Genomic DNA, 24,448 nt, shown 5'->3' on the forward strand with positions numbered 1-24,448 from the left:
ATGAGACCAGTTTTATTCCTCTGGGATGTGGGGGACAAAGGAACAATGTTAGGTGCCCTTGAAAACCTGGGGATTATCAGGTAGGCTCCATTCTCTTGAGTTTTCCCTTGGGCCAAATCCAGAACTGGTCATAAAAGTGATGATATGGATGAAGTGGCCCAGCTGGTGTAGGAAACAAGCCAATTCTGAGTTTAGTCCTGCTGGTCACTAAAGGTCTTCAACATAAGATTACAGACACAAATGTTACTGGAAATATTGTCTACCCACAAGAGATATTTCTATTAGAATTTACTGCTTCAAAGACCATTTTCTCCTTCTTGAGATGGATGCTTCCTCTTTTCTGAAAATGAGCACAATGTGCCTAACTTACTTCCTCTTTTCTCTGATTGCTAGGCAGCGCTGTCCCTAGTATTAAGTTTCAAGCTTATAAAACATAGTAGACACTCAGATTATTTGCATGATTTTCTTGACTTACAGCTTTATAGTTTCCCTTTTTATAGTTCATACAGTTTATCTAGAACTTTTTTCTTCTAATACTTTATTTTTATTCTAATACTATGTTAGTTTGTGCATTTATATTATGAGCCACCACAAGTCATTTGTAGAATATGGAGTACTTAAAAGAAGCAAAGTAAAATTAATAAGTTAATTAAATTCAGAGATAGTTTTTTCCCTTTTTTTCCCCTGGTGACATTTTCATGACATATTCTTGTCTCCCTTTTACCATTCCACACAGAACTTTATCTGGCTAATCTTGACCTGGTTGCTAACATCTGCAGTTACAGTGACCAAAAGTAATCTATGAGCCAGTGTGCCTGAACATAATACATAATGAACCTTGACCCTTCATAGTTTCCAAATTGGTGGATCCTTAGAAAGGGAATCAGTCTTGTTAAAGAAGTTTCTCAGGTACAGCTCCAGGATTTCTTTAGCATATACCCTGTTGCTTCTTCCCAGCACCTACCTCATCTTGAGGTCTAACACATTTTTATCTGGGAGAACAGCAAGCTGATTCTTCAGCCTTGAATGAGAAAGTTGGAAAAGGGAAAACTCACAGCTACTCCTTCACCAGACTTACCTTCCTCCCCCCACTGGAATTACGTAGAAAGGGCTGCATTCCTTCAGCTCTGTGGGGTGTGGCCCAGGGGCTGAACAGGATAGCCTCATGCAGTGGTATTTTATAGAAAACTAATCTGCGCCTGTCGTGTTCCGCATTCCCCTAGAGGATTTTTCTCGCATTTCCCTTCCGTGAGTTCAGACACTTGTCTTTGACTGCAGGCAGGATCTTTAGGTCTTAGTCTCTGAGCTCCTTCCTTTTGATATTGACTCTTGAGAGGGGGGGAGAGGTAGTGGAAAAGTATTTCTCTTTTGCTTCTTGAAGTGGGTGTGTCTTGGCTTATGTGGTCACCAAGGCAATAAGTAACCTGTGCCTGGAGCTGCTGATAAATCAGTGGACCTGAGCTGTGCCAGGTCACATCAGTGCTCCCTCACACTGTCTTTCCAAACAACTCAAGAGGTGGGTGAGCCACCAGTACACCAGAGGAAGGGCTCCTGGGCTGTGGTGTGAAGAGAGGAAACCCCAGGTAAGCCAACAGCTGTGGCTTGATTCTTTAGAACGCTATGGCATTGCTATCACCAATGCTGCCTGTTAACTTAAGCTTTTTTTTCTTTCTTTCCATGGGAAGATTCTGATTTCAATATCTAATTTCCTGCAGAAAGTTGAGTAAGGAAAGAGAGTTGGGAAAGCAATGAGCAGAAACAACAACAAGGTTTGGCCTGTTGCTTCTATGTAACTTGAGATGATTTGCTGGTCTCAAACTCTAGGCTTTCTGACAGACGACACAGGACAGCTGGTCTCTCCTGCACTTGGGAGGTGGACGGACTGGAATGAAGCTGATTTCACCCAGGAAACCAGTTAAAAATATCAATTGCACAGCTATCACTAATTAGTAATATGCTAGCAATCTCTTAAAATACAATTATACTCAAGAGGATTAAGTTTATTTTCACTTTAGGATGAATTAGTTGAAGCTTCACCTGAACCAGAAGGTTCTTCCCGATTTAACTCCCTCTCTGGCTTCCAGAAAAATCCAAAAATTGACCCTTGTAATGATTTCCCTGCTCCTTCCCAAATAAACATAAAATGATACACTGTATTTTCTAACATGGTTTTTATTTTCCCTAAAAAAACCCCACTTAAATAAACCTGCTATTTTATGAAATCCACTCATGCCAGAGACTAAACAATAAAAAGATTCTGAAGTAGGTACAAAAAGAAGGTAAGGGTGGGAGAAGCTGGACAAATGATGGCCTTGGTTTTTTCATGGTGATTTCCATTCAGCTAAACTTGATAATGACGTACAGAAGCCGGAGATTGCAGAGAAAACAATGAAAGTAAATTGTGAAATGTCAGAATATTAACACAAGCCTTTTGTTAGGCTCTCTGCCATTATAAAAACTGTACTAGTTGCCTGATCACAACCCAAATTAAAAATGATCTTACGATAATGGCCACATACTTCCGCTGGTCAATACTATCTACGGCAGAACTCTAGCTTTTCTTGCTCTGGTGATTTAATTTGTAAAGTGGTAGCAACAAGCACTAAAACTGAAAATGGGAATCTGTATGCAGATTGAGTCTTATAAGCTTGTCTGGCAAACACTCTCACTCCATGCACAAGCCAAAAAAGCTGGTGTGACTTTTTGCTGATAGCCCAATATATCTTTTTTTCCAAAAAGGCAGTAAATTTCTGAAAAACAGGAAGGATCTCAAAAAACAAGTGGAAAACCATACTTTCTCACTGATATGTCCTCTGTTTCATTCCACAATCAAAGGATTGTAATATCCTCATTCAAACTAGGGTATCAGTAAATGGGTTGATTGATTGATGGATGGATGGATTGAGATAGGGTCTCTCAGCATGGTCCAGGCTGGCCTCAAAACTCATCTTCCTCCTGATGCAGCCTCCCAAATGCTGGGATTACAGTTGTGCACCACTACACCAAGCAGTGAATAATTTTAGTGCTTTTGTTGGAAGTGAGAGGAAACTTGAGGAAGCAAAAGAAGTCTGGCGATCTCAGGGCAAAGCAGTGATAGGTGTGTATGTCACAAGGATATACAACTCAGAAAGCGGGGGATAGCATCCCTAGGACTAATGTCACCGAATTCATAGCTCTGCTTAAGGTTACCCCTTATGTAATCATGTGCTGTGCATTTCCTTCTCCCTGCACCCCCAGTTTAAACCTATATATATATATATGCAGCATTTAAAATGTTATCCCATCTAGCCCTCCCTCTCCCTCTCTCTCTCTCTCTCTCTCTCTCTCTCTCTAGCAGTCCTGGGTTTAAACTCAGAGTTTCATGCTTGCTAGGCAGGTGCTCTACCACTTGAGCCACACTGCCAGCCCTTTTTTGTATTGGGAATTTTCGAGATAGGATCCTACAAACTATTTGCCCGGGATGGCCTCAAACCACAATCCCACCTGATCTCTGCCTCCTGAGTAGCTAGGATTACAGGTGTGAGCCACTCGTGGCTGGCTAGTTTGCTTCTTAATGTTCTTTTTCAGAAAGTACCCATAACTACAGAGAAGGGGAAACACTAGGAATTTTTCACCTAGATGTGTTTGTCTTACCAGAGAAAGGATCACATGGACTATATAGGGAATTTATTATAGATATAATCTATATTATTTTTTATCTATTTATATAGATATTTATATTATCTTTTATTTATTCATATCTATTTTTATGTATCATATTTATAACATATTATCCCTATAACATATTATCTCTATAATAAATTCCCATACATAGTCCATTGAACAAAGAAAATGCAAGGAGGTGAACAGCAATGAGGCATATCTGCAGTCCTAAAGTGACAAAATACAGTTGTCTCATTGACGAGGGTTATTAGATGATCTCTGTGTCTTCAGTTTTCAATCTCCAGAGGCCCAATAACCTTGGAAACCAGGCTTTTTTTTTCTTGGTTTATTTAATTTTGGTTTAAATAAAGTTTTTAAAATGAAGTCTTTAGAGTCTCAAGAAAATTTCCTTATCATTTGCTCCTTTCTCATAAAATAAAAATTTAAAAGTCTGATCATAGAAGTTTGCTTTATTGTTTAAAGACGGGCAGATATTTATTACAAATTTGTGCTGTTAAGATAGCTTGTCATAGTGGAACAAAATCACACCTCAAGGTTTTAGATAAAGAGAGTGTGTATTGAGCAGATTATATTTTCTGTGAAAATCTTTCATGCTTGTGTTTGTACAGCAAACTGCTCTGGAGGCTTCCCTGTGCTTAATCTGAGAGAACTGGGTTGATGATTTCTGTAAGGCACTGATTAAGTGTTTCCTAGGAATATACTATTATTCTGTGTTGATGACCAAAATATTAATTAAACAAAAGAGAAAGACAGAAGTAAAATTAAAATATTTGCCAGATTTTATCATATGAAAAGGAGGCCTTTAAAATTAATAAGGAATTACCCAGGTGGTCATTATAAGAAGCAGTTGAATCAAGAAGTAAGGTTGGCATAACTGCCTATTCATTTTGAGGAAATGAAAATAAATCTTTTTTGGGGGGGCACTGGGCTTTGAACTCAAGTGCTCTATTGCTTGAGCTACATTGCCAGCCTTTTTTTTCTTTTGTGATGGACATTTTTTGAGATAGTCTTGAAAACTGTTTGCCTAGGCTGGCTTCTAGCAGTGATCCTCCTGATCTCTATCTCCTGAGTAGCTAGGATTGTAGGCATGAGCCACTGGTGCCTGGAGAAAATAAATCTTTATTTTCACATGAAAAGCTAAAATAACTTCAGAATTACTAAAGATTCAAATGTATTAAAATTGTAATAATAAAAAACTAAGCAGTATTAGAAAAAGATGAGAAAAATTTTTAATAATCTTTATAGAAAAAAATTCTTAGCATGACCCTGAATTTACAGTGCATAATAGAAAAGATTGATAAATGTAATTTCATAAATATTTTAAGCTTTTGTATAGAACAAAACAACAGAAAAGGTTAAAATATGAAAGAAACTGTGAACAAAATTTTTTTTAACACGGTAACCAAGGTCTCTATAAACAGTGACTAAGAAATGATTCTCAAAACAGATAAATGTTCTAACAGAAAAACTTAGACTAGTGACTTAAGTAGTCAAGCCAGAAAAAAATATAAATGACCAATAAACATCTGATAAATGCTTAATCTTACTAATAACTGAAGACATGAGAATGAAAACAATGATATGAAAGTTTGCTTGTAAGTTTGTCAGCATTAAATAGATGTGTTTAGGGACAGTGTAATGAAACAAGCATTTCTACACCTTATCAGAGAGTATAAAAGGGTGTAGATTAGGAAGGCTATTTGGTCAGGTCTATCAAAATTCAAAATAGTTAGACTTTTTGAAGCAGCACTTTCACTTTAACCTGCAAAAATTCTGGTTTGCCCAGAGCTAAGACGGGAGGAGATGCTAGGTAGAAGGAAAACGTGGGGGCAGATTGTGTGAGTTCAAAATGCCAAGATAAGGACTTTGCTCTTTATTCTGAACATAGCATGGAGTTGGAGGTCTCTGAATACAGATGGATGTGATATTGTCAGGATAGTTGAAATTGGTTCTATTTTTAGAAGAATCATTTGTGGAATGTAGTTGAAAAACTTGCATTTACTCCTTAGAAAATTGTGTTGAAAATACTGCCAATATGTACAGGAAAACTTAGAGTCAGTAGTTTGGGGCATGGAATGAGAAGTCATGTTTGTTTCACTCTTACTTAAAACAAACTACCCAGGAAAAGTTTATAACACCTTTAATCTAACCATCCACGTGTGAAGACCTCCTAGAGCCTGTTCTGTAGGTTCTTTCCAGCAGTGCTAATGAGTTCTGATTCCATCTTTAGACACCTAACTCCTCAGTCTATGTACCCAGGTTCATTAGGAAGATAGCTTTCAAACATGCACTGAATGTTTTGTTTTTTTTTTCTGAACAAAGAGAGTATATTTGTAAGGAATTCACATAGAGATCAAATTATTATCATGATTTTATTAAAATCATGCCCCAAGAATAAAAAATTGACAGGCTCACGATCTAAGGGAAATATTAAATTTATTTGGGAGAGAACTGTAGGGAGATAGTTGATAAATTGTTTTTATTTAAAATTCAGGTCTACCATTCTCATTTTCCATAAATGTGAAATAGAAATAATTCCTAGCTAATTTACAAGATTACCAAAATAACCAAGTTGGTACATGTGGGAATAATTGTATAATAGAATTCTTCTTATTTCACCTCTCTGGAGTACTGTTCAGGTACTCTTCTCTTTTGGGGGGTGTGGATTGAACTGAGCCTCATGCTTGCTAGGTAAGCACTGTACCACTTGAGCCATGCCCCCAGCCATTTTACTTTTAGTTATTTTTTAGGTAGGGTCTCCCTTTTGCCCAGGGTTCACCTTGGACCATAATCCTTCTACTTCTTCCTCCTGCATAAGTGAGATTACAGGTTCATGCTTCCATGCCTGGCTTGTTCCTTGAGATAGGTCTTACTAACCTTTTGCTTGGGCTTCCTACCTTTGAACCCTATCCTCCTGTCTTCACCTGTTAAGAAGCTAGGATTACAGGTATGAGCCACTATGCCTGGCCCCATGTACCTTCTAAAAACAAGCAATGGAAGAAGAAGCTCAGATTCTCTGAGTTTTTCCTGCTCTTCTTAAGCAAAGTTAAGTGGGGGAGATGAGAAGTTAAGTCAAGCTGGGAATTCCAGGAAGGTTAAATTCACGTTACTAAGCTGAAGACTTGACTAGAATACCATTAATCATCCTGCAAAGGCTTGGGGTAACTCCCGCTCTATGGACCACAAGTGATTGGAGAAAATCTTTAGCTACAAGGGAAAACAGTTAGCCCTTTTATAACAGAATTGAGTGGAATTTATCTTCTGTGAGAAATGAACCCTGCTAGGATGCTGGCAGACATACTGGGCGATGAGCTAAGAGCAACAAATCATCCTGAATGGTGCTCTTCTAAGACACAAAGCACAGACTGAATAGATAGAAAAACAAATTCCTTGTTAGGATGAAACAGACAGCTGTGCTAGGCTGAAAGCACCAGCAACCAGAGAAATGTTCTGGAGCTGAAGTTCCTGTGGGTAGCAAAGGACACTTGTAAAAACCTATCTCAATCTTGGGACTGAAAGGATCAGAGGTTGGGTCACAAACTGGACTCTGAAGGGAAATCCATTCAATGAATTTTAATGAATAGGGATTCTGGAACAAAGAGATTCAGCAACCCACCAGTTGTTTTCAAAAGTAGGTCTGGACCATGGGTTTGAGTTTTTTTTTTTTTTTAATGCATGGAACTATAGTGCATGATGGTCCATGTGACTGTATTGTTAATAACCAGTGCATGGCACAAGGTCTGAGAAATTGGAGGCTCTAAATAGACAGTTCAACAAACCAAAGTTTGATGGATGGTTAAAGTGTCTCTTTTTGTCCTGTTAGAATTCTTAAAAATTAGAACTGTTCTCAACGGCTTAATTCTTAGTAGGTTTTCAGTCCATCTCAAAAGATGTCCAAGAATTTAATAGCCAGTTTGGGCAGAAAATAATAGTAAAGACCAGCAAAAACTTTCAGTCTTTTCAGGCTTAGATTTGATGACATCAGACATTAATGAAAGAGAAACAGGAATATAGTAAGTGAATCTGGGTGTGAACAGACCTGGGCTTCCCTTGCTTTACCTCTTACTTAAAAGGAGAAGAAACTGACTCCACAGAGGTTTTTTCAAAGCTTTGCAAGTGCTCACCTATAAGGGATAAACCTGAAAATAGGCTCTAATTCATCCAGGTCTCTCCCCACTGTGTTTATGAACATAAATATGCTAAAACCATGCTAAAGTATAAAACACATGTTTAAAATATTGAAACAACCCATCTATATATGACTGTAATATATGGTACTAAAAGTGTTGACTATTAGGGGAGCATGGTGATAGAGAATAAGTAACTGAGGGGTGGGGGTTAATTTGATTAAAGCATGATATAGATATATATACCAAGGTGAAACTCCCTTGGACCATCAAAATACATTTTAAAAAATGAAGGGCAGATGGAAAATAAGTCTTTTCTAGGGGTGGGTGCCAGTGGGAGAGGGGTGTGCACAGGGAGGGGTGAATGAGGGTGAATATGGTGGATGTGCTTTGTATCCATATATGAAAATTGAAGGATGAAATCTGTTGAAATTGTTCTAAGAAGGGGGAGGGAGAAGAGGGAGAATGATGGAGGGGGCAAAAATCTAACTAAGATCTATTGTAACATATATGTAAATATTACTATGTATCCCCTGTACAAATATTATATGGTAGTAAATTTTAAGAAGAAAATAGTTTGCTGTGCACACACAATATGTGGATCTATAGACATCCACTGAGATTTGAAATAGCTTTATTCTCCTTCCAGAGGAAGTTTGTCTGGCTCACAAAATTTACCAAAGCTCCAAATATTTTTAAAGATGTGGAATTGGTTACTTTCCTTGTCTTCTCACCTGTTTTCTCAGCTGTCTTCTCTATTTTATCTACCTAATAAGGAAACTTGTCTCAAAGGCAAGTGGCCTAAGAGTTCCTATACAAAGACATCCCAATGAAAATATTACCAAAACTTATAAAATGAGAAGTAATATAAAACCAAGGTTTTATTTTTTATTATCATATTATTGTACTGGAGGTACATTATGACATTTACAAAAGCTCTTACATTATATCGCAGTCGAATTTACCCCCTCCATCATCCTCATTTATCCCCTCCCTACCCCACTACTGGAATAGTTTCAGCTGGTCACATTTTTCCATGTTTATACATGAGTACATAATATTTCTATTACATTCACTCTCTTCTACCCTTTCCTTATATCCTCCTATCTCCCACTGTGTCCGCTCCCAGACAGGAGCTATTTTATCTTCCTGTTCTCTATTTTTGAAAAAAAAAAATTTGTTTGTTTAATATAGCTATATAGGGAGTTTCGTTGTGACATTTCCATGTATATATGTTTATAACCTGAATTGAAAACCAAGGTTTTACAGGTCCTCTACCTGATCCTATTTTAGGCATGATTTCCTTTAGATACTATGTATAGTCCTGCTGAGAGAGAGAAAGAGAAAGAGAGAGAAATGTATGCACATATGCACATGTAGGCTTTGTGAGTCTAAGACAGAGAGAAAGGACACAATTCTTCTGGGGACACTTCTATTTATAGAGAAGAAACATAATCCCATAAATATTGAAGCCAGAAAAGTAACTCAGAGTTCAACTGTGCCTAAGATTAGATTGTTGCTATAAATGCTGAGAGTGTAGGTGTGAGCAGTTCCAAGTGAGCACCACTGTGGATAAGGGGAGCTATTGACGTAAATAAATGATATTTGGAGTCCATAAATACATAACTGAAAGAATAGGGAGACAATGGACTGCTGCCTCCAGAGGCATAATAGTAAATTCTAATGATTGTTTGTTGTAAAATGAAGGACAAGGATTATCAGAAATGAATTCACTGGAATGAATTCCAGGAAGCAGAGGGGGGTCCCACCATGGCCAAGCCTTGCCACAGAAGCCAGTGCCAACCCAGCTGTAGGTCAGGCCTGACTGGCTTCTGGCTGCTTCAAAGTGAGGTGTGATGTAAATGCCTACACTCTGGTGACAATGACAACTTCTTGTCTGTGAGAATAAACAAGGATTCTGAAAAATTCTTAATTATCAGGATCCTTCTGGCTTGTAAGGGGAAGTTTATGTCTATTAAAGGCAGGGTTAAATGGGATTTATAATTACTGTGTACACAGAGTGTAAACTGACATCATTATTGCTGAATGTCTTCCTGTGAGTCAGATCATCCAGTTCCTGTGAGACATACTTATATTATCAAGAGGCTGGGATTCCCTCCACCTCCACAATAGTGGTCACCAAGCCAGGAGCACCATACGATCATCTGACTCAGAACTGAAGTTAAATTCTGACACAATTCAACAAGGAACTATAACAACTGGAAGTAAGACGGAAGTCACAGCAGTGCTAATATGAATAGGTAACCATAGTCGAGGCTTAGCACCTGCTAGGACTTCTCAGCGTTCTTTACCTGCCATAACTCGTTTGATTCTCCTACAATCCATTGAATTAGATATTATTTCCCTCTTCTCACTGATGAGTAAGCTAAAGTACAGAGAGCCTAAGAAAATGTCACAGGGCGCCCAGGTGGTAAATGTCAAAGCTGGAAGCCGCATCTCAGGAAGTCTAGCTGTACAGCCTCCTTTGATTCCTGAGCTTTGAGGTACGATTTTCCCACCACTGACTATTGTCAGGTACAGGATGCTCAGTTGAATTTGAATTTCAGATAAACAATAAATAATTTTTGATGGTTGAGAATGTCCTAAATTTCACAGGGAGCATACTCACACTAAAACTTACTTGTTATTTATTTGAAATTCAAGTTTGTCTTGGTGTCTTCTGTTTTTATTTGCTTACTTCTCTAACCTTACCCCAAAGGGAATTATATGCACCAAGGAAGGAAAGAAAAACTTTTAATTAGTTCAAACTTTGGTACCAAACCTGAAAGTAGGACTTCAATCATAGAATAAGTCTTTTTTCCTATCTTACAAGCAATCTGGACTAATAGCTCTTACACCTGCCTGGAGATGAGTATTGCTCGTGTAGCTTTAATGATATCTATGGCTAGGCTTGGCTTGCTCAAGATTTAGGAGGTTTAGGGAGAGATAGGGACCTCTGTATTTTCTAGTAAGCTTGAAATGTTTTCTTTTCTCCTCTTCTGCCTTTCTCTCCTCTTTCTCATTCTTCTCTTCCGTCCCTCCCCTGCTTCTCTCTTTATTGTCCATCTATTCAAGATCAGCCAATAGACCAGTTAACAGTTTATCATTTCTTGAAAGTCTAAGAGGATAGCTCAGAGTACACCAGCAGTGTGGGCAGAAGAGGGAATAGGGAACTGAGCGTAGAAGAGGAGGCTTCTCTACAATGCTCAGAGCTTTCACCAGGCTTCCTTGAGCAGTGTTTATTCCACAGGCCTGGAATACACATGGCAGAAAGATTTTTCAGAAGGAGAGAGTGGGAGGTTGGAGGGAACCATATGTACCATATGAAGACCAAAGCTTTCTCTTGGAAGCAGGCCCTGGCACAAAGAAAGAAAACAAGTCATATCCAAAGGCATGAAGACCACTATCCTACTTAACTGCTCCAGTTCTATAAACCACGGCCCATACAATATCTTGGAATTCAAATAAAAAGAATCCTAAGTTGAGAAAAAGTGGGAAATGGGCTGGAAAGAAACCAACTTCCTTCTGTAATGTGGCTGAATTCATGAGGGTGTTGTAATATCAGAATAGTCAGGCTTGACAATGTACTAATAAAAATTAAATTACAACATCTAAAGAATACCAAGGCACATCCCAGGAAACAATTCAGGTACTTTATGTGTATGTATTTGTGGGTGTATACACACATATATTTATACATGCAGTAAAACCCAGCTGGTCCTCTGTATCCATTGATTCTGCATCCATGATTCAATCAGCCATACTGAACATGCATGGACTTTTTTCCTTGTGATTATTCCCTGAACAATACAGTACAACAACTGTTTGCAAGCACTTGCATTGTATTGTGTATTTCAAGGAATCTAGCAATGATTTAAATTATATATAAACATCTGTGTAGGTTGTAGGTATATACTATGCCATTTTATATAAGGGACAAACATCTGCAGATTTTGGTATTTTCAGGGGTTCTAGAACCAATTCCCTACAGCTACAGAGGTCATCTGTGTGTGTGTGTGTGTGTGTGTGTTTATTTATTTATAACACATATTTCTTTGTTTATTTGAGGCAGACTGACTATATAACTCAAGATATATTGCATATATTTCTTTCTATGTAACCCTTCAAAAAAGTTTTGGAAACATTTCTCTAGAGAAAACATCTGTCATTTTGGGAAAGCAGAAAGCAGTCTACCTACAGAGTCTCCTTTGATCCTAGTGCCTTAAAATGTAATTTTCCCACCATCAACTAGTTGTCAAGTACAAGATACCTAGTTAAATTTGAATTTCAGATAAATGACAAATATTTTTGACAGCTGATGATGTCCCATACTTCTATTCAAACTCACTCATTATTTATTTGAGATTCGCGTTTGTCTTGGTGTCTCATGTTTTTATTTGCTAACTCTTTCAACCCTATCCCAAAGGGAATTGTGTGTACCAAAGGAACTGGATAGGCAGATAAGCTTTGTGAAGCCAGACCTAGGAGAATGAGCTGGAACCCAGGCTGCTAAATATGCAAATATAGATTTAGGAGGAGTCTTGGCAAACAGGAAGGTGGGACAGGAGCAGACCACTGACCCAGGAAGGGAGGTAAATATAAAAGTTGTATGTGCCACATTACCTATTTTTCATGCCTCCCTAGAAAGGCCTAGAAAAGGTCTCTGCTGAAAAATGGGTCATGTCCACAGTAGTCCTTACCCTATCCCTAATGACTTTCTCTTCTCTTTAGATCACAGAGCAGTGTGTTGGGCAGCTGGCAGGAATGGCAGTATTGGTATGAAGTTTAAAGTTCACCTAGGAAGCAAGGTAGGGCTGGCAGGGATGGCCAACTTCTGTTCTCTGTACTTCTATCAAAGACACTTATCCAATGATAGAGTTTGAAAATCGTATTTAAAAAAAAAAAACCTTTTTCTGTGGAGGTACAAGAGAAGTGCTGAATGCCCATAGGGTTATTTTTCCAGTTCTGTCAATGCTGTCCAATAAAACTTTTAGCAGTGATGTTAAGTGGTCTATGACACACTACCCAACATGGTAGCCATACATGGCTATTGAGCATTAGAAATAGGGCTAGTGCAACTAAGACATTTTTAAATTAAAATTTAAAATTAGAGAAACACATGTGGCCGGTGGCTACTGTATTGGACAGGTCAGTTCTAACTTGCAGTGATTTTTCTTTGACAGCAAATAACCTGGGTGTAAAGTGTTAATTTTGTGCCCGTGTCTATGTGCTGAGTTTTGTCCAAATTATTTGACATAACTAAAAACTTGAGAACAATTTATTGCTAATTACATCAACTAAAAAGAAGGAAATTTGTTAGATTTGTTTTTTATGTTTCAACACTCAAAATCTATCCCCATGCTTGTGGTTCTTAGTCCTTAGTTATTTCAATGCTTATATTTCCTGAGATGAAAAGGAAATTTCATTGATACTTAAAAGGCTGAAGTTAAGTGGATCTAGGTACAATGTTAAGTAAGTCATGATTTCAAAAGTGTGTTTGGTCAAATTTGATCACCTGGAAGAGAGGGTTAGAACAACTTTCTAATGAGATGCAATGATGAAAATTTACCACTTCTAAGTGGGAGCAGAAGTAATGGTATCCCAGGCTATGGGAATTAGAAAAATAATGAAACACACAGGGGTAATGACCAGTTCCGTTGTGCCCTAACATGGTGTGCCTTTCCCCATATTGCTGGCAATGCTTATGTTTGCACCTCAGCCCTACAGAGTACACTGCTTTTCCAGTCACAAATTGTGCATCTAACTGTTTATATTCCATTCAGAAAGGAAGAAGGTAGCTGTGGAAAATGAGAGTTGGGGTGCTGTGGCTCATCTCTTTCTTCACTTTTACTGAGGGCTACTGCAGCCACCTGGGGGTAAGTTGGCAAATGTCCCATTTATCTATTCAACCATCCTTTATCTTTCCTTCTGGCAAGTTTAGAATCTATTACTCTCTAGGCAACTGAAACTACACAATTTGATGGACTTAGAATCAGCAGTCCTGAGTTCTTGACTCAATGCCACCAACATTCATGGTGGGGCCTTGGGTAAGTCTGATGACTTCAAGCTCTGGTGACTGAAGGGCAAAATGAGAATCTTGGAGATCTTGTGTGGCTATGGGTCCAGAAAAAGCACATGGGTTCACAGTTGACATTAATAGTTCTCTTCTCCTCCTTATCTCTAAACTTTCTTGATGCTTTCATCCAGGTTCATTGTTTGAATGTTCTCTACATATTGATGGCTCCCAAATGTATATCTCCATCTCAGACCTCTCCCCCTGGAATCCTCACTCACATATCCACCACATATATATTATCTCCTCTTTAGCACCTAAAAGTCCTCTATTTCATATGTCCAAAATAAAAACTCTTGATTTTTTTCCACCAAACCTACTCTCCTTCTTATCTCAGCAAATGGTATCACCATCTCTCCAGCTGCTCAGGAAAGAAACCTTGGTGTCATGCTTGACTCTTCTCACATTTCATATCTAAACTCATTTTTAGCTCATATTTAAATATATCCAGAATTCATTCACTACCTCGATAGCTGTTACCTTGATGCATTCCTTCATTATCCATCACCTGTCTTATTTCCATGATCCCTGAAGTGCTCTTATTGCTTCTGTGATTGTTTATTCTCAACATGGCTTCTGGATTGAGGTTTCAATAAAGTAAATTAGATATGCATTTCCTCTATCTAAAACTCTCCATATCTCACTCAAGTAAAAGGTAAAACCCTTTTCCTGGTCTATAAACATTTATATAACCTGCCTCTCTGGAGACTATGATGTTACTTCCTGCTCCTCTCCTCCCACTTGCTCTGCCTTCACATGCTAGACAGATTCTTACCCCTTTGCACCTGCTATTTCCTGTGCCTGGAAAGTTCTTTTTCCAGAAATCTTCACATTAAAAACATTATTGTTCAGGTCTTTGCTCAAAAGTAGCCTCCATGAGACATTTTCTGGCCACCTTGACGCCATCTTGGTTTACATTTTAGTTCTTTGATTCCAGTTTCATATGGGAAACAACAAGACCTTTGATTTGTAACTCTCCAAAGCCTCACCATAGTATCTTCTTTCCTTTTAGCATAGAAATGATGGCATCAAAACAAAAAGAACACTCAGAGTGGATGAGAAAAAGCATGCAGGTAAGACTTGGTTAGATAGCTTGGTACCATGGATGTTAGTGAACAGTGCTCTTCTACCAGCAGTGCCTCTGATGAGATGTGTTATCTTAGGAATGCTATGAAATACTCAAAATCTATCAAATGAGGATTTATAATAGCAATTCCTCAAAACAAGACATTTGTGAGAATTAGACAACATACTAAAGGCATAAGATCTTGCACCATACTGGCCACGTATTTGTTCCATGTTCTTTCTTTTCTTCTGTGCCTCCATCCTCACAACATAATTAATGGGCAGAGTCCTCAGTCTAGGACTGAGTTCTGTTGTGAAATTTAATTTGCAGGTCTGATGTTTCAAGTGCTAAATGTATTTCCTTGTAGAAATAGTGACCCATGCAATGGTCATTAGATTCCTGAGTCAGTCCTCAGCAACCTTTCAATCATATGAATTTGCTATATAACAACATAGTACCAAAGAACATGCATGACTATAAGTCTTCAGGAAAATGAAATAAAAATTTCAACTTGGAATGCCATGAATACATTTTCCCTGACAGTAAAAATTGACAATAAAAATACAGCAAGTATTTATTGTACCAGGCAATCTGACTCCATTAATCACTGACAATGTGACCAGAGTCACCCTTTTTCCTGTTACTCACTTGTTGGGGTGACTCTCAAAGCCCGGTGCAGAGGTTCTAGCCTATAAGGAGATGTAGACAGTATGAGATAAAAGTAAGATCTTGGGTCAACCATAGATAAGCCTCCAGATTATTTCAAAACAAGTTTCACATGGAGGTATCAAAATAAATTTTGGTTGAGAGAAAACTCATAGGATTTATCTTCCCTCTTGTCTAAAACATTAAATGAAGTAAATCCTCACACTATGGACATCTTTATTTTACAGATGATGAAATTAAGGTACAGATTTAGGGAATGTGAGTAAGATTCAAACTTTGTCAATATGGCTGCATGCCCAGCATAGGCTAGGGCCCAGGGGTAAGAATTTGTCTGGTATGTGAAGGAAGAGTGAGGAAAACAAAGCCAAAAGGTACAGAAGATCTATCTTTAGCAAAAGAAAAGAGAATTATTTATTTTGAAGGATAATTAGCTGGAGGGGAGTTTGTACCATGACTCAAGTTAAGGTTTAGTTTTGTTTTGCTTTTGTATTTGATATAAACACTCTAACTCAATTAATGGGACGTGTTTTTTGCAAGAGAAGAAAAGACTCTTTGAAAAGGGTGAGGTTGGGGTTTTATAATAGAGAGATTTTGTATGAGAGATACTTCAAAGATACTGGAGTTGGGGGAAGCAAGGAAGATTGGGTAGGATGTTCTCACTTCTTTTCTTTTAGTCCGATTGTATAGAGCATGGAAACCATTGCCTTGGCCCAGGTGAGACGTAGTATGCGTGTGGAAATATCTGCTTGTATTTACTCTGAATGTTCATTTTCAGTCAGTGTCTGGATGAGCGGAACTTAGTAACAAGCAGCATAGTTCAGTTCATGACCTCTATGCAGAGTCACTTCTCAGTTATCTCTTTCCCCCCTTCTCCAACCTCCCCAGACAGACAAGTTTTCTGATGTTCTCTTTTTCCCTCTTTCCACCTAGGCCAGGAATATGAGCTGCTGCTTCAGGTGACCTATAGAAATTCCAAGGAGAAGAGATACTTGGAAGAGAGTTTTCAGAAGCTCTTGAAGTCTCCATTGTCATGCTGGCATGGCCTAACACAGATTAACAGGGTGAAGGCCACTACGCGTAAGCCAGCTCTGTGGTGACTGGGAATGTAAATGGGGGATGTGGGGAAATCATTCGGTGTAGGGTAGGTTATGATGTGTTTCTTTTTCATGCTCTATACCATTGCAGGGTAACAGAGGGAATGCATCTGTGGTCTTCACCCAGACTGAAGATTTGGACTCTGGCTTAAATGTACATATTCTGAGCCTAAAAGCAATAAAACACTGGAGAGTTTCACATAAGCAGTTGCATTCTTTGACTCAGAAGTCACACACAATAATTCTGATCACATTTTATTGGTCAGAACTTGTTCCATGGCCCTACACAACCTTAAGAGGCCAGGACATGCAATCCTGTTATGTGCTGAAACATAGCAAGAAATATTTGGTAAACAGCACTATTCCCCATGTAGGTGGCATTTAGCCAGGTTCAATGACTTGTCTAAAACAGTGATTCTCAATGTGTACCGGCCAGATGCACCAGGAAACTTAACAGAAATGCAAAATCTTCTTCCCATTTTAGACTTACTGAATCAGAGACTCTGGAGTCAGACTCGCCAGGGGATTCTGAGAACCATTCACTTTACACCACCATGCTTATTTTCACAAAGGTGGCTGGTGACTTTGCCCCATTTCTTTGTCTATTAAAAAATGGAAGGACTTTTGGTGGGAATTTCAGATTCAATACAAAAGAATGAACATACAAGATTAACTAATGCAAGTTTCCATTATGACTTTCCCCACAACGTCTCTCTGACTTTGCCATTGCTTTTTAGGGCCTATTTTGGAGTGGTGGCAGGTGGATGGAGTAACACCCCACTCAGATAGTGGTCAAATGCCTTCTAGAATACTTTGAATAATCCTGTATTTCAAACACCCTCTCCTGCTTCTCTCTTCCATTGTAGCAGATATTTACGGGATGTCCACCCTTGTTTTGAATGGTAAGCCCAGCCATTCAAGTTTTATGTTTGTTAGATTTCTGATACCAACCTCAGAATCGTTTCCGTGAAACATTTCCTTATCTTAGACATTTTTTTTCAACCTGACTTAATCCTTCCAGCTTCTGTTGAGGAATACTTGCTTCAGATTCCAAGACAGAGCCAAGGACCAGAACTCAGAATTTGTAGATTAGACTCCATAAAACCATGTTCTGTTTCCTTTGCAGACTGTGGCAGCCTAAATGGGGGCCTGCGATGTGCCTGTGAAGACGGTTACACCTGGTTTTCTCCCTCGTGCCTCGATCCCCAGAACTGCTACCTGCGCACGACTGGATCCCTTCCAAGCTGTGAATGCCATCTCAACAACCTCAACCTCAGCGTCAACTTCTGTGAGAGAGCAAGTAAGCAGAGGATTCTGAGTCCACCCCTCTGGGCTGGGGCCTCTCCCACCCCAGCATGCAACAGAGGGAGTCCTCCAGCTGCACTGAAGAGAGCTAGTACTTACAGGGAGCTTGAAGAACAATGATGATGTACCCTGTGAGGCCTGTCTGAACCAAATTAGAGCTTCATAAGTGCAGATCTGCAAACAAAAGGTGACATTTGGGTGTTGTTTCAGTCTCTAGGTATGTCTAGCTCAGCTCTGCAGTTATACAGTTCTGCTGAGATTTAGTAGTCAGTTGTCTGAGCAACATTTTTCTTCCTATTCTCCTTTCGCTTCTTTGCCAAGATCAATTTTAGAGGTCTGAAAGCAGAGAGGAACATGAGGTGATTGCACTGGAAGAGCTGAACTAAATTGTCAACAAATATGTGCGCTTAAGTGCATCACCAAAGAAACAAATAAACAAAATGTTAAGTCTAGCTTAGGAAACCAGTGGAGGCTGAAGGAACTACTGTTGGCGTAGGTTTATGTCTAATGAAAGACGAGGCAGCCAAATGATATGGACTTCAGAGCGTGAAGGACTTGGAGAAGCTTCCCCAGAAACCACTCTGGTCATCTTGAAGCTCTGGATTTTGGAGCTGAGGAAAGATGGAGGGAGGAGCCTGCAACTGATCAGCTTAACTGGATCTCCTTGGCTCCCCTTCCCACAATGGCACCAATTCAGGTTATGGCAACATGTATTTATTTGTTTATTAAGCACCATCTTTACACCTAGCTCTGGGGCAAATTCTAGGAGAGGTCACAAAGAATTTTGCTTGTTATCTATGAATTACCAGGCTATGGGGAGACCAGGCTGTACTATAAGAAAGAAAACAATGTAATTTTTTCTTTCTTTCTTTCTTTCTTTTGGGGGGTGGCACTAGGTCTGTGCTTGCTAGGCAGGTGCTTTATCACTTGAGCCATGCTCTCACCCCTTTTTATTTTAGTTATCTTTCAGATAGGGTCTCACACTTTTTTCCCAGGCCAGCCTTAGACTACTATGATCCTTCTACCCATGCCTTCTGCATAGCTGGGATTACAGTTGTGAACCACAATGCCCAGCTTGTTTGTTCAGAAGGTTTTCTCATTATATTTTTGCCCAGGCTGTCCTTGAACTGTGATCTTCACAATCTCTGCCTCCAAAGTAGCTGGGATTACAGGTGTGAGCCATTACATCTGGTAAAAACAATGTAATTTCTTCAACAGATAATAATGAAATACTACCTATTGAAAGATGGTCCATCTTCAGGAAATACATGGAAGAATCAGACTGGGATTACACTCATAAGAGGCTTCCCATAGTACAGTGGGGGCACAGATAGATGAGATATGTAAACAAATAGGTGCTTAGGTACAAGATGTTCTAAGGGAGGTATAGACAAAGTACCGTAGGAATGTGCAGTTGGATAAGACCCTGCATCTGGGGATCAGGGAAGGGCTTGCAGAATAGGTGAGATATGATTAGTTCTTGATGTGAAGGATACAAGGATTTGCCCATATAGAGACTCATCCCTGTGTGAAGAGCACTAGAAATGGGCTTGTAAGCTAGAGGAAATGCTGAAGTTAGAAAGGAGTGGGGACAGTGATGAAGCTTTCTGTCTCTATGGGGACACATTTTGGGGCTCAGTGATTGCCTTTTTTACCTACACATGAGTGGCCATAGATTTATCTACTTGGAAGGTTATCTTGATTACTACCACTTTCCCTCCCGTTACTGTTGCATAGCCACAGCTGAAAACTCTGGTTTTATGTATGCTTCCTATATTATTTTAGGTGAATCTATTATGAAGGAGATTGAAATACTATTCACTGTTGAATAGATGGACTTTGAATTATAATTCTATAATGTTATGCTCCTAATAAAATTGTAAGTTAGAAATGTGTTGTATCTAAAAACTTCTCTCTATTTCCCATAGAGGTTTGGGGCACTTTCAAAATTAATGAAAGATTTTCCAAAGATCTTTTGAATTCATCTTCTGTTTTATACTCCAAATACACAACTGAAATTGAACATCAAGTAAGCCCTTTCTACTTATTACATAAGGAATTCTTTGGGAATATGTAGATATTTAGATACTCTCAACTCAGCATATAAATTTAATAATATTCTCTTTTCTTTTCAATGAGTTATTATGGAGAAGTTATTTGCTTTGCTCACAATTGTCTTTCCTTGAGCATTTTTTTTTCTAGGAAAGCTTTTTTTGTTGGATTTCTAGTTCTCTTCATTCAGTTATACTCACTTATTTGTCTGTGGAAGACTTGATTGTTTTCTGATTTTTATTTGTTAAAAGAAAATTTTTGTGACTTAAGCTCCATTGTCAGCAGTTTAGATTTGTTCCATAAAGGAGACTTTCTTGTTAAAGGCTGAAGAGTTACCAAAAAAAATGATGGGCTTCATCCTGAAACCACACTAGAACCAGATGAGTGTACCCCTGCCTAAAATGAGGGCTCAGCTGTGGCTCTCACTGAAGCCATGAGCAGATGGATTCAGTTGAAGTATCTCTGCAAATTAAAAGCTTTTTATTATGAGGAGAAAATAATTTGGTGTGAATTTTTTATGTTATCTGGCACCAAAATCACCCATTCTAGGAAACTGATTATTCACCCTTTGTGGGGGGTGGTAATGTGGTTTGAACTCAGGGTTTTGTGCTGGCTAGGCAGGTACTCTACTACTTGAGCCATGTCCCCAGCCCTATTTCTTTAGTTATTTTTCAAGTAGGGTCTTGAGTTTATGGTCAGGCCAGTTTGGATTGTGGTCCTCCTATTTATGATGGATTGGATGACAGGCATCCTACCACTCCTCGATACTGGTTGACATGAAGTCTTGTCTGGGCTAACTTTTTGCTTAGGCTAACCTCAAACCAGATCCCCATGATCTTCACTTTCTGAGTAGCTAGGATTACAGGTGTGAGCCATAGCACGCAGCCCACACCTGATTTCTCACTTTTGTTAGCAACCTGAAAAGTAAATTTTATAAGTATATGTGTGTATGTGTTGTGTACATTCTCAACTAGCATTTTCACTGCACTTGTTATGACATGCAACTGCTTTCCACAGTACATCTTTTCTTTGCTCATTTGCTAATGTTGGCTTATTTATTGTCTTTATCCAGTTTTTTGCTCAAATGTCTTTCTGAAGTATGAGGACAAAGATTAACACAATTCTCTTTGTTTTATTTCTAAGCTTAAAGAAGTATTCAAGGAAATTCAAAGTTTTGAGTCAGTTCAGGTCACCCAATTTCGGTAAGTAAAATAATGACCTTAGAAGGGCACCTCCAAAATTATGTAGCAGGGCTGAGAGTGCTGAGTGCTGTTTTCAAGTGACCTTGATCAAAAACAAGGCAGAACTAGCCTTCCTAGTATAATTCTTACCAACCAGACAAGAGGTTATAATGCTTTCAAAAAACTGAAGAGGAAGCCTAGATTCTCATTTAAATGAGTTTAGGAACTTAAATGTTGAAGAACAGTCTTAAAGCTGTAGATTAAAGAATAGAACTGCAAAATCAAAGTAACAAGGCAAAACTTTGGACAGAAGCAGGAAATCATGGTGTGTATGTGTGAGAATGCGTTAAGAGAAGGGGGTGAGGAGTGTGGTTTGTAGAGAGGTGAAATTGGTTCCTTCCACAGACACTGGGGAAATGATGTTATATGATTTGGAGCCACAAGGAAAGCCTTGGGTGAAGTATTAACTTTTTTGTGCAGGTGTCATGCACATATCCTAGTTCAAAACCCAATAATCATTGTTTATAGTAAAGAGTTATTTAGTAAATTATCCTTTTGTTAATGCTCTAATTCCAAAAGTTATTTGGTTAGTTAATCATGTGTATGTTGATTGCCAACTATTAATAGTCTGGTCATTAGAGGAATTAGCTTAGACATCAGACAAGTTACTCATTATTATTTTTCATAGGTCACCTAAAGCCACTATAGGAAATTTTCGACAGCATTTGTTGCAAGTATATCGCCCTGGGCATTATCTTTTAAGTAAACCCATATCTTTCTATTAAGTGCCACATAGATATAATTTTCCTTAAAATTCAGTGCTGGGGAAAATACTACTTCCTTTTTTCTTATATGGGTCTATATAATTGCTCACAGTTTCCTTTTTGACTTTGTTGCTGGTTAACTCCTAGACAAAATTGAAATTCAGCACAATAGGTTTTGTATTTAATGTTCATATTTTTCTTTTCCTTGGTCCTGCTTATATTTCTAGCTCACACTCCATCATGTATGTCTTTAAAACTATTTCTAATAATTTGTAGATACAATCACAGTTAAAGGAGGCATAAGCTTGTAAGTACAGCTCTTCCAAACATAATTAAAAACAAATCTTCACCTCTTACAGGTAATACCTATGAAACCTGATTTGACCTCTTGAAATCAAATGAATGATAGGTAGAAAATATGTTAACAATGTAAAAGGGCCATATCGATGCAAAGGCATCATGGCCATCATTCCACAAAAGGGTATTTGGATTCATTTATAAATTGCAGGAGTGATTAAGAATTTGAGCTCTGGAGCTTCAGAAGTTCTAACCTATCAATTAATAATTATTGATACTGGACCCAACTTTTCCTGGGGTCTCGTTTTTCTTGTCTTTAAAATGGAGGTAACACAGTGCTTACTTCTTGAATGACTTGCAGGATTAAATTAATTAATACATGTGATCTCATAAATTAATGAGCCTCAAACACCATCTGTCTACTGATGGTTCCCAACTCTGTGCCTTATGCTTGGCTGCTCCTCTGAATTCTAGACCCTAATATCCAGCTGCCAACTTGACATTTCCACTTGATTTTCCAGTGAGTATGTCAAATCCAAAGTGTCCACCACAGATCCTCCAGCTCTCCCCATCTTACTCATCCACCTCCTTCTTTACCATCCTCCCATATCATCTGCAGTGATGCTGTGTTTCCATTTGCACACTCACATCTTGAGTCACCCTTTGTTTTAATTTATTCTATAACATATCATTTACATATGCACTCTACCCTTTTATTTTGGTTGGCAGGGGGCGGGGAGTGGTGGTAGTGGTGAACTCAGCTTCATGCTTCAAAGCAGGTATTCTCATGAACTATTTGCCCATGCTGGCCTTGAACCACAACCCTTTTGATCTCAGCCTCCCAAGTAACTTGCATGAGCCCCTGGCACCTGGTTGCACTTAATCTTAAGTGTACCGTTCCATCAGCTTTGATAAATGCTTGCACAAACCCTTTCTATCAAGACAGAACATTTCCATCCTCCATGACCCCCTCCAGCACTCCACCAGAGGTCAGCTTTACCTGCTGTAGAACATCATACAAATGGATTCACCTAGAATGTAGACTTTTGTGTATCTGGCTTCTTTCACCCGCACAATGGCTTTGAGATTCAGCCTTGTTTTTCTTGTTTCTTCCTTTATATGGACCAGTAATATTCCACTGCCTCTAAACTTTATTTTTCCATTCTGTGAAGTCATTCTTTTTCCTTTTTTTTTTGGGGGGGGTCTTCTTTATTATTAGTGTATATTAACTATACAAGGGGGTTTCCTTGTGGTATTTTCACACATGCATATAATGTACTTTGATCAAATTATCTCCTCTATTTCTCTTTCTCATTTCCCCTTTAAAAATTTTACCAGGTCATTACTCTATTTCTATACATATGTTTATTTACTTCATAGTATTTTGATCATATTCAATGCCTCCCTTCACCCTCTCCTTTTTGCCTTCTTCTCTCCTGCTGGTTCCCACCCTAAATAGTCCCCATTCAACACTGCTGTCATTCATTTGTTTTAAGGTCTAGATACCACGTATGAAAAAGAACATGTGATATTTTTCTTTTCTAGTCTGGGTTATTTTATTTAACATAATGATTTCTGTAAAGTCATTCTTGATTGGTTTCTTTCTCTCCCACTCCAAATCTGCTTCTCTAGCAAGTACCATGCCTCTATTTTCAAATACAACCTGAACCTGACTGCTTTTCTCATTGCCGCCCAGGTACTTCTAGCCACACCACCTCTCTCCTAATATTCCTGCTTCCTTGCTGCTTCATTTCAATTTTCTTCTTACCCAGCAGCCAGAACAATGATCTTAAAATAAAAATAATCATGCTATTGCCTTTTAATATAGAGGTTGGTTTTTTTTTTTTTTTTTGGCAGTACTAGGGTTTGAACTCAGGGCTTTGTGCTTGCTAGACAGGTATTTTATTACTTGGGCCACACCTCTAGCCCTTTTTGCTCTGGTTAGTTTGTTGATGTAGGGTTCACTTTTTTGCCAGTGCAGGCTTAGACAGAAGTCCTATTTATGCTTCCTGCAGTTGCTGGGATGACAGGAGTATGCCGTCATACCCAGTTTTTTTTCTTTTGAAATGAAGTCTCGTGAACTTTTTGCCAAGAATGGCCTGGACTCTGATCCTCCCAGTCTCAGCCTCCCATAGAGTAAAACTTTTAAAATAAAGAGTA

General features: G+C 38.6%; 1 protein-coding gene across 3 annotated transcripts in view; it reads left to right on the forward strand.

The window, feature by feature from the left end:
• The first annotated feature begins 1,229 nt into the window (after positions 1–1,229).
• Positions 1,230–24,448, forward strand: part of Adgrf1 (adhesion G protein-coupled receptor F1) — a 37,525-nt gene continuing 14,306 nt past the window's right edge. Inside the window, exons 1-8 of one of the 3 annotated variants that reach the window (XM_020184953.2) lie at positions 1,230–1,583; positions 12,522–12,598; positions 13,574–13,666; positions 14,876–14,936; positions 16,526–16,672; positions 17,816–17,989; positions 19,923–20,023; positions 21,190–21,248. In XM_020184953.2, coding sequence (XP_020040542.2) covers positions 13,598–13,666; positions 14,876–14,936; positions 16,526–16,672; positions 17,816–17,989; positions 19,923–20,023; positions 21,190–21,248 — 611 coding nt within the window. In that variant the 5' untranslated portion in view covers positions 1,230–1,583; positions 12,522–12,598; positions 13,574–13,597. Of the gene's footprint in view, positions 1,584–12,521; positions 12,599–13,573; positions 13,667–14,875; positions 14,937–16,525; positions 16,673–16,696; positions 17,592–17,815; positions 17,990–19,922; positions 20,024–21,189; positions 21,249–24,448 lie in introns of those variants that run through there. The other 2 variants (XM_020184956.2, XM_074082001.1) reach the window with 2 other exon arrangements.

Source organism: Castor canadensis, chromosome 8, assembly GCF_047511655.1.
Source record: "Castor canadensis chromosome 8, mCasCan1.hap1v2, whole genome shotgun sequence".
Lineage (NCBI taxonomy): Eukaryota > Metazoa > Chordata > Mammalia > Rodentia > Castoridae > Castor > Castor canadensis.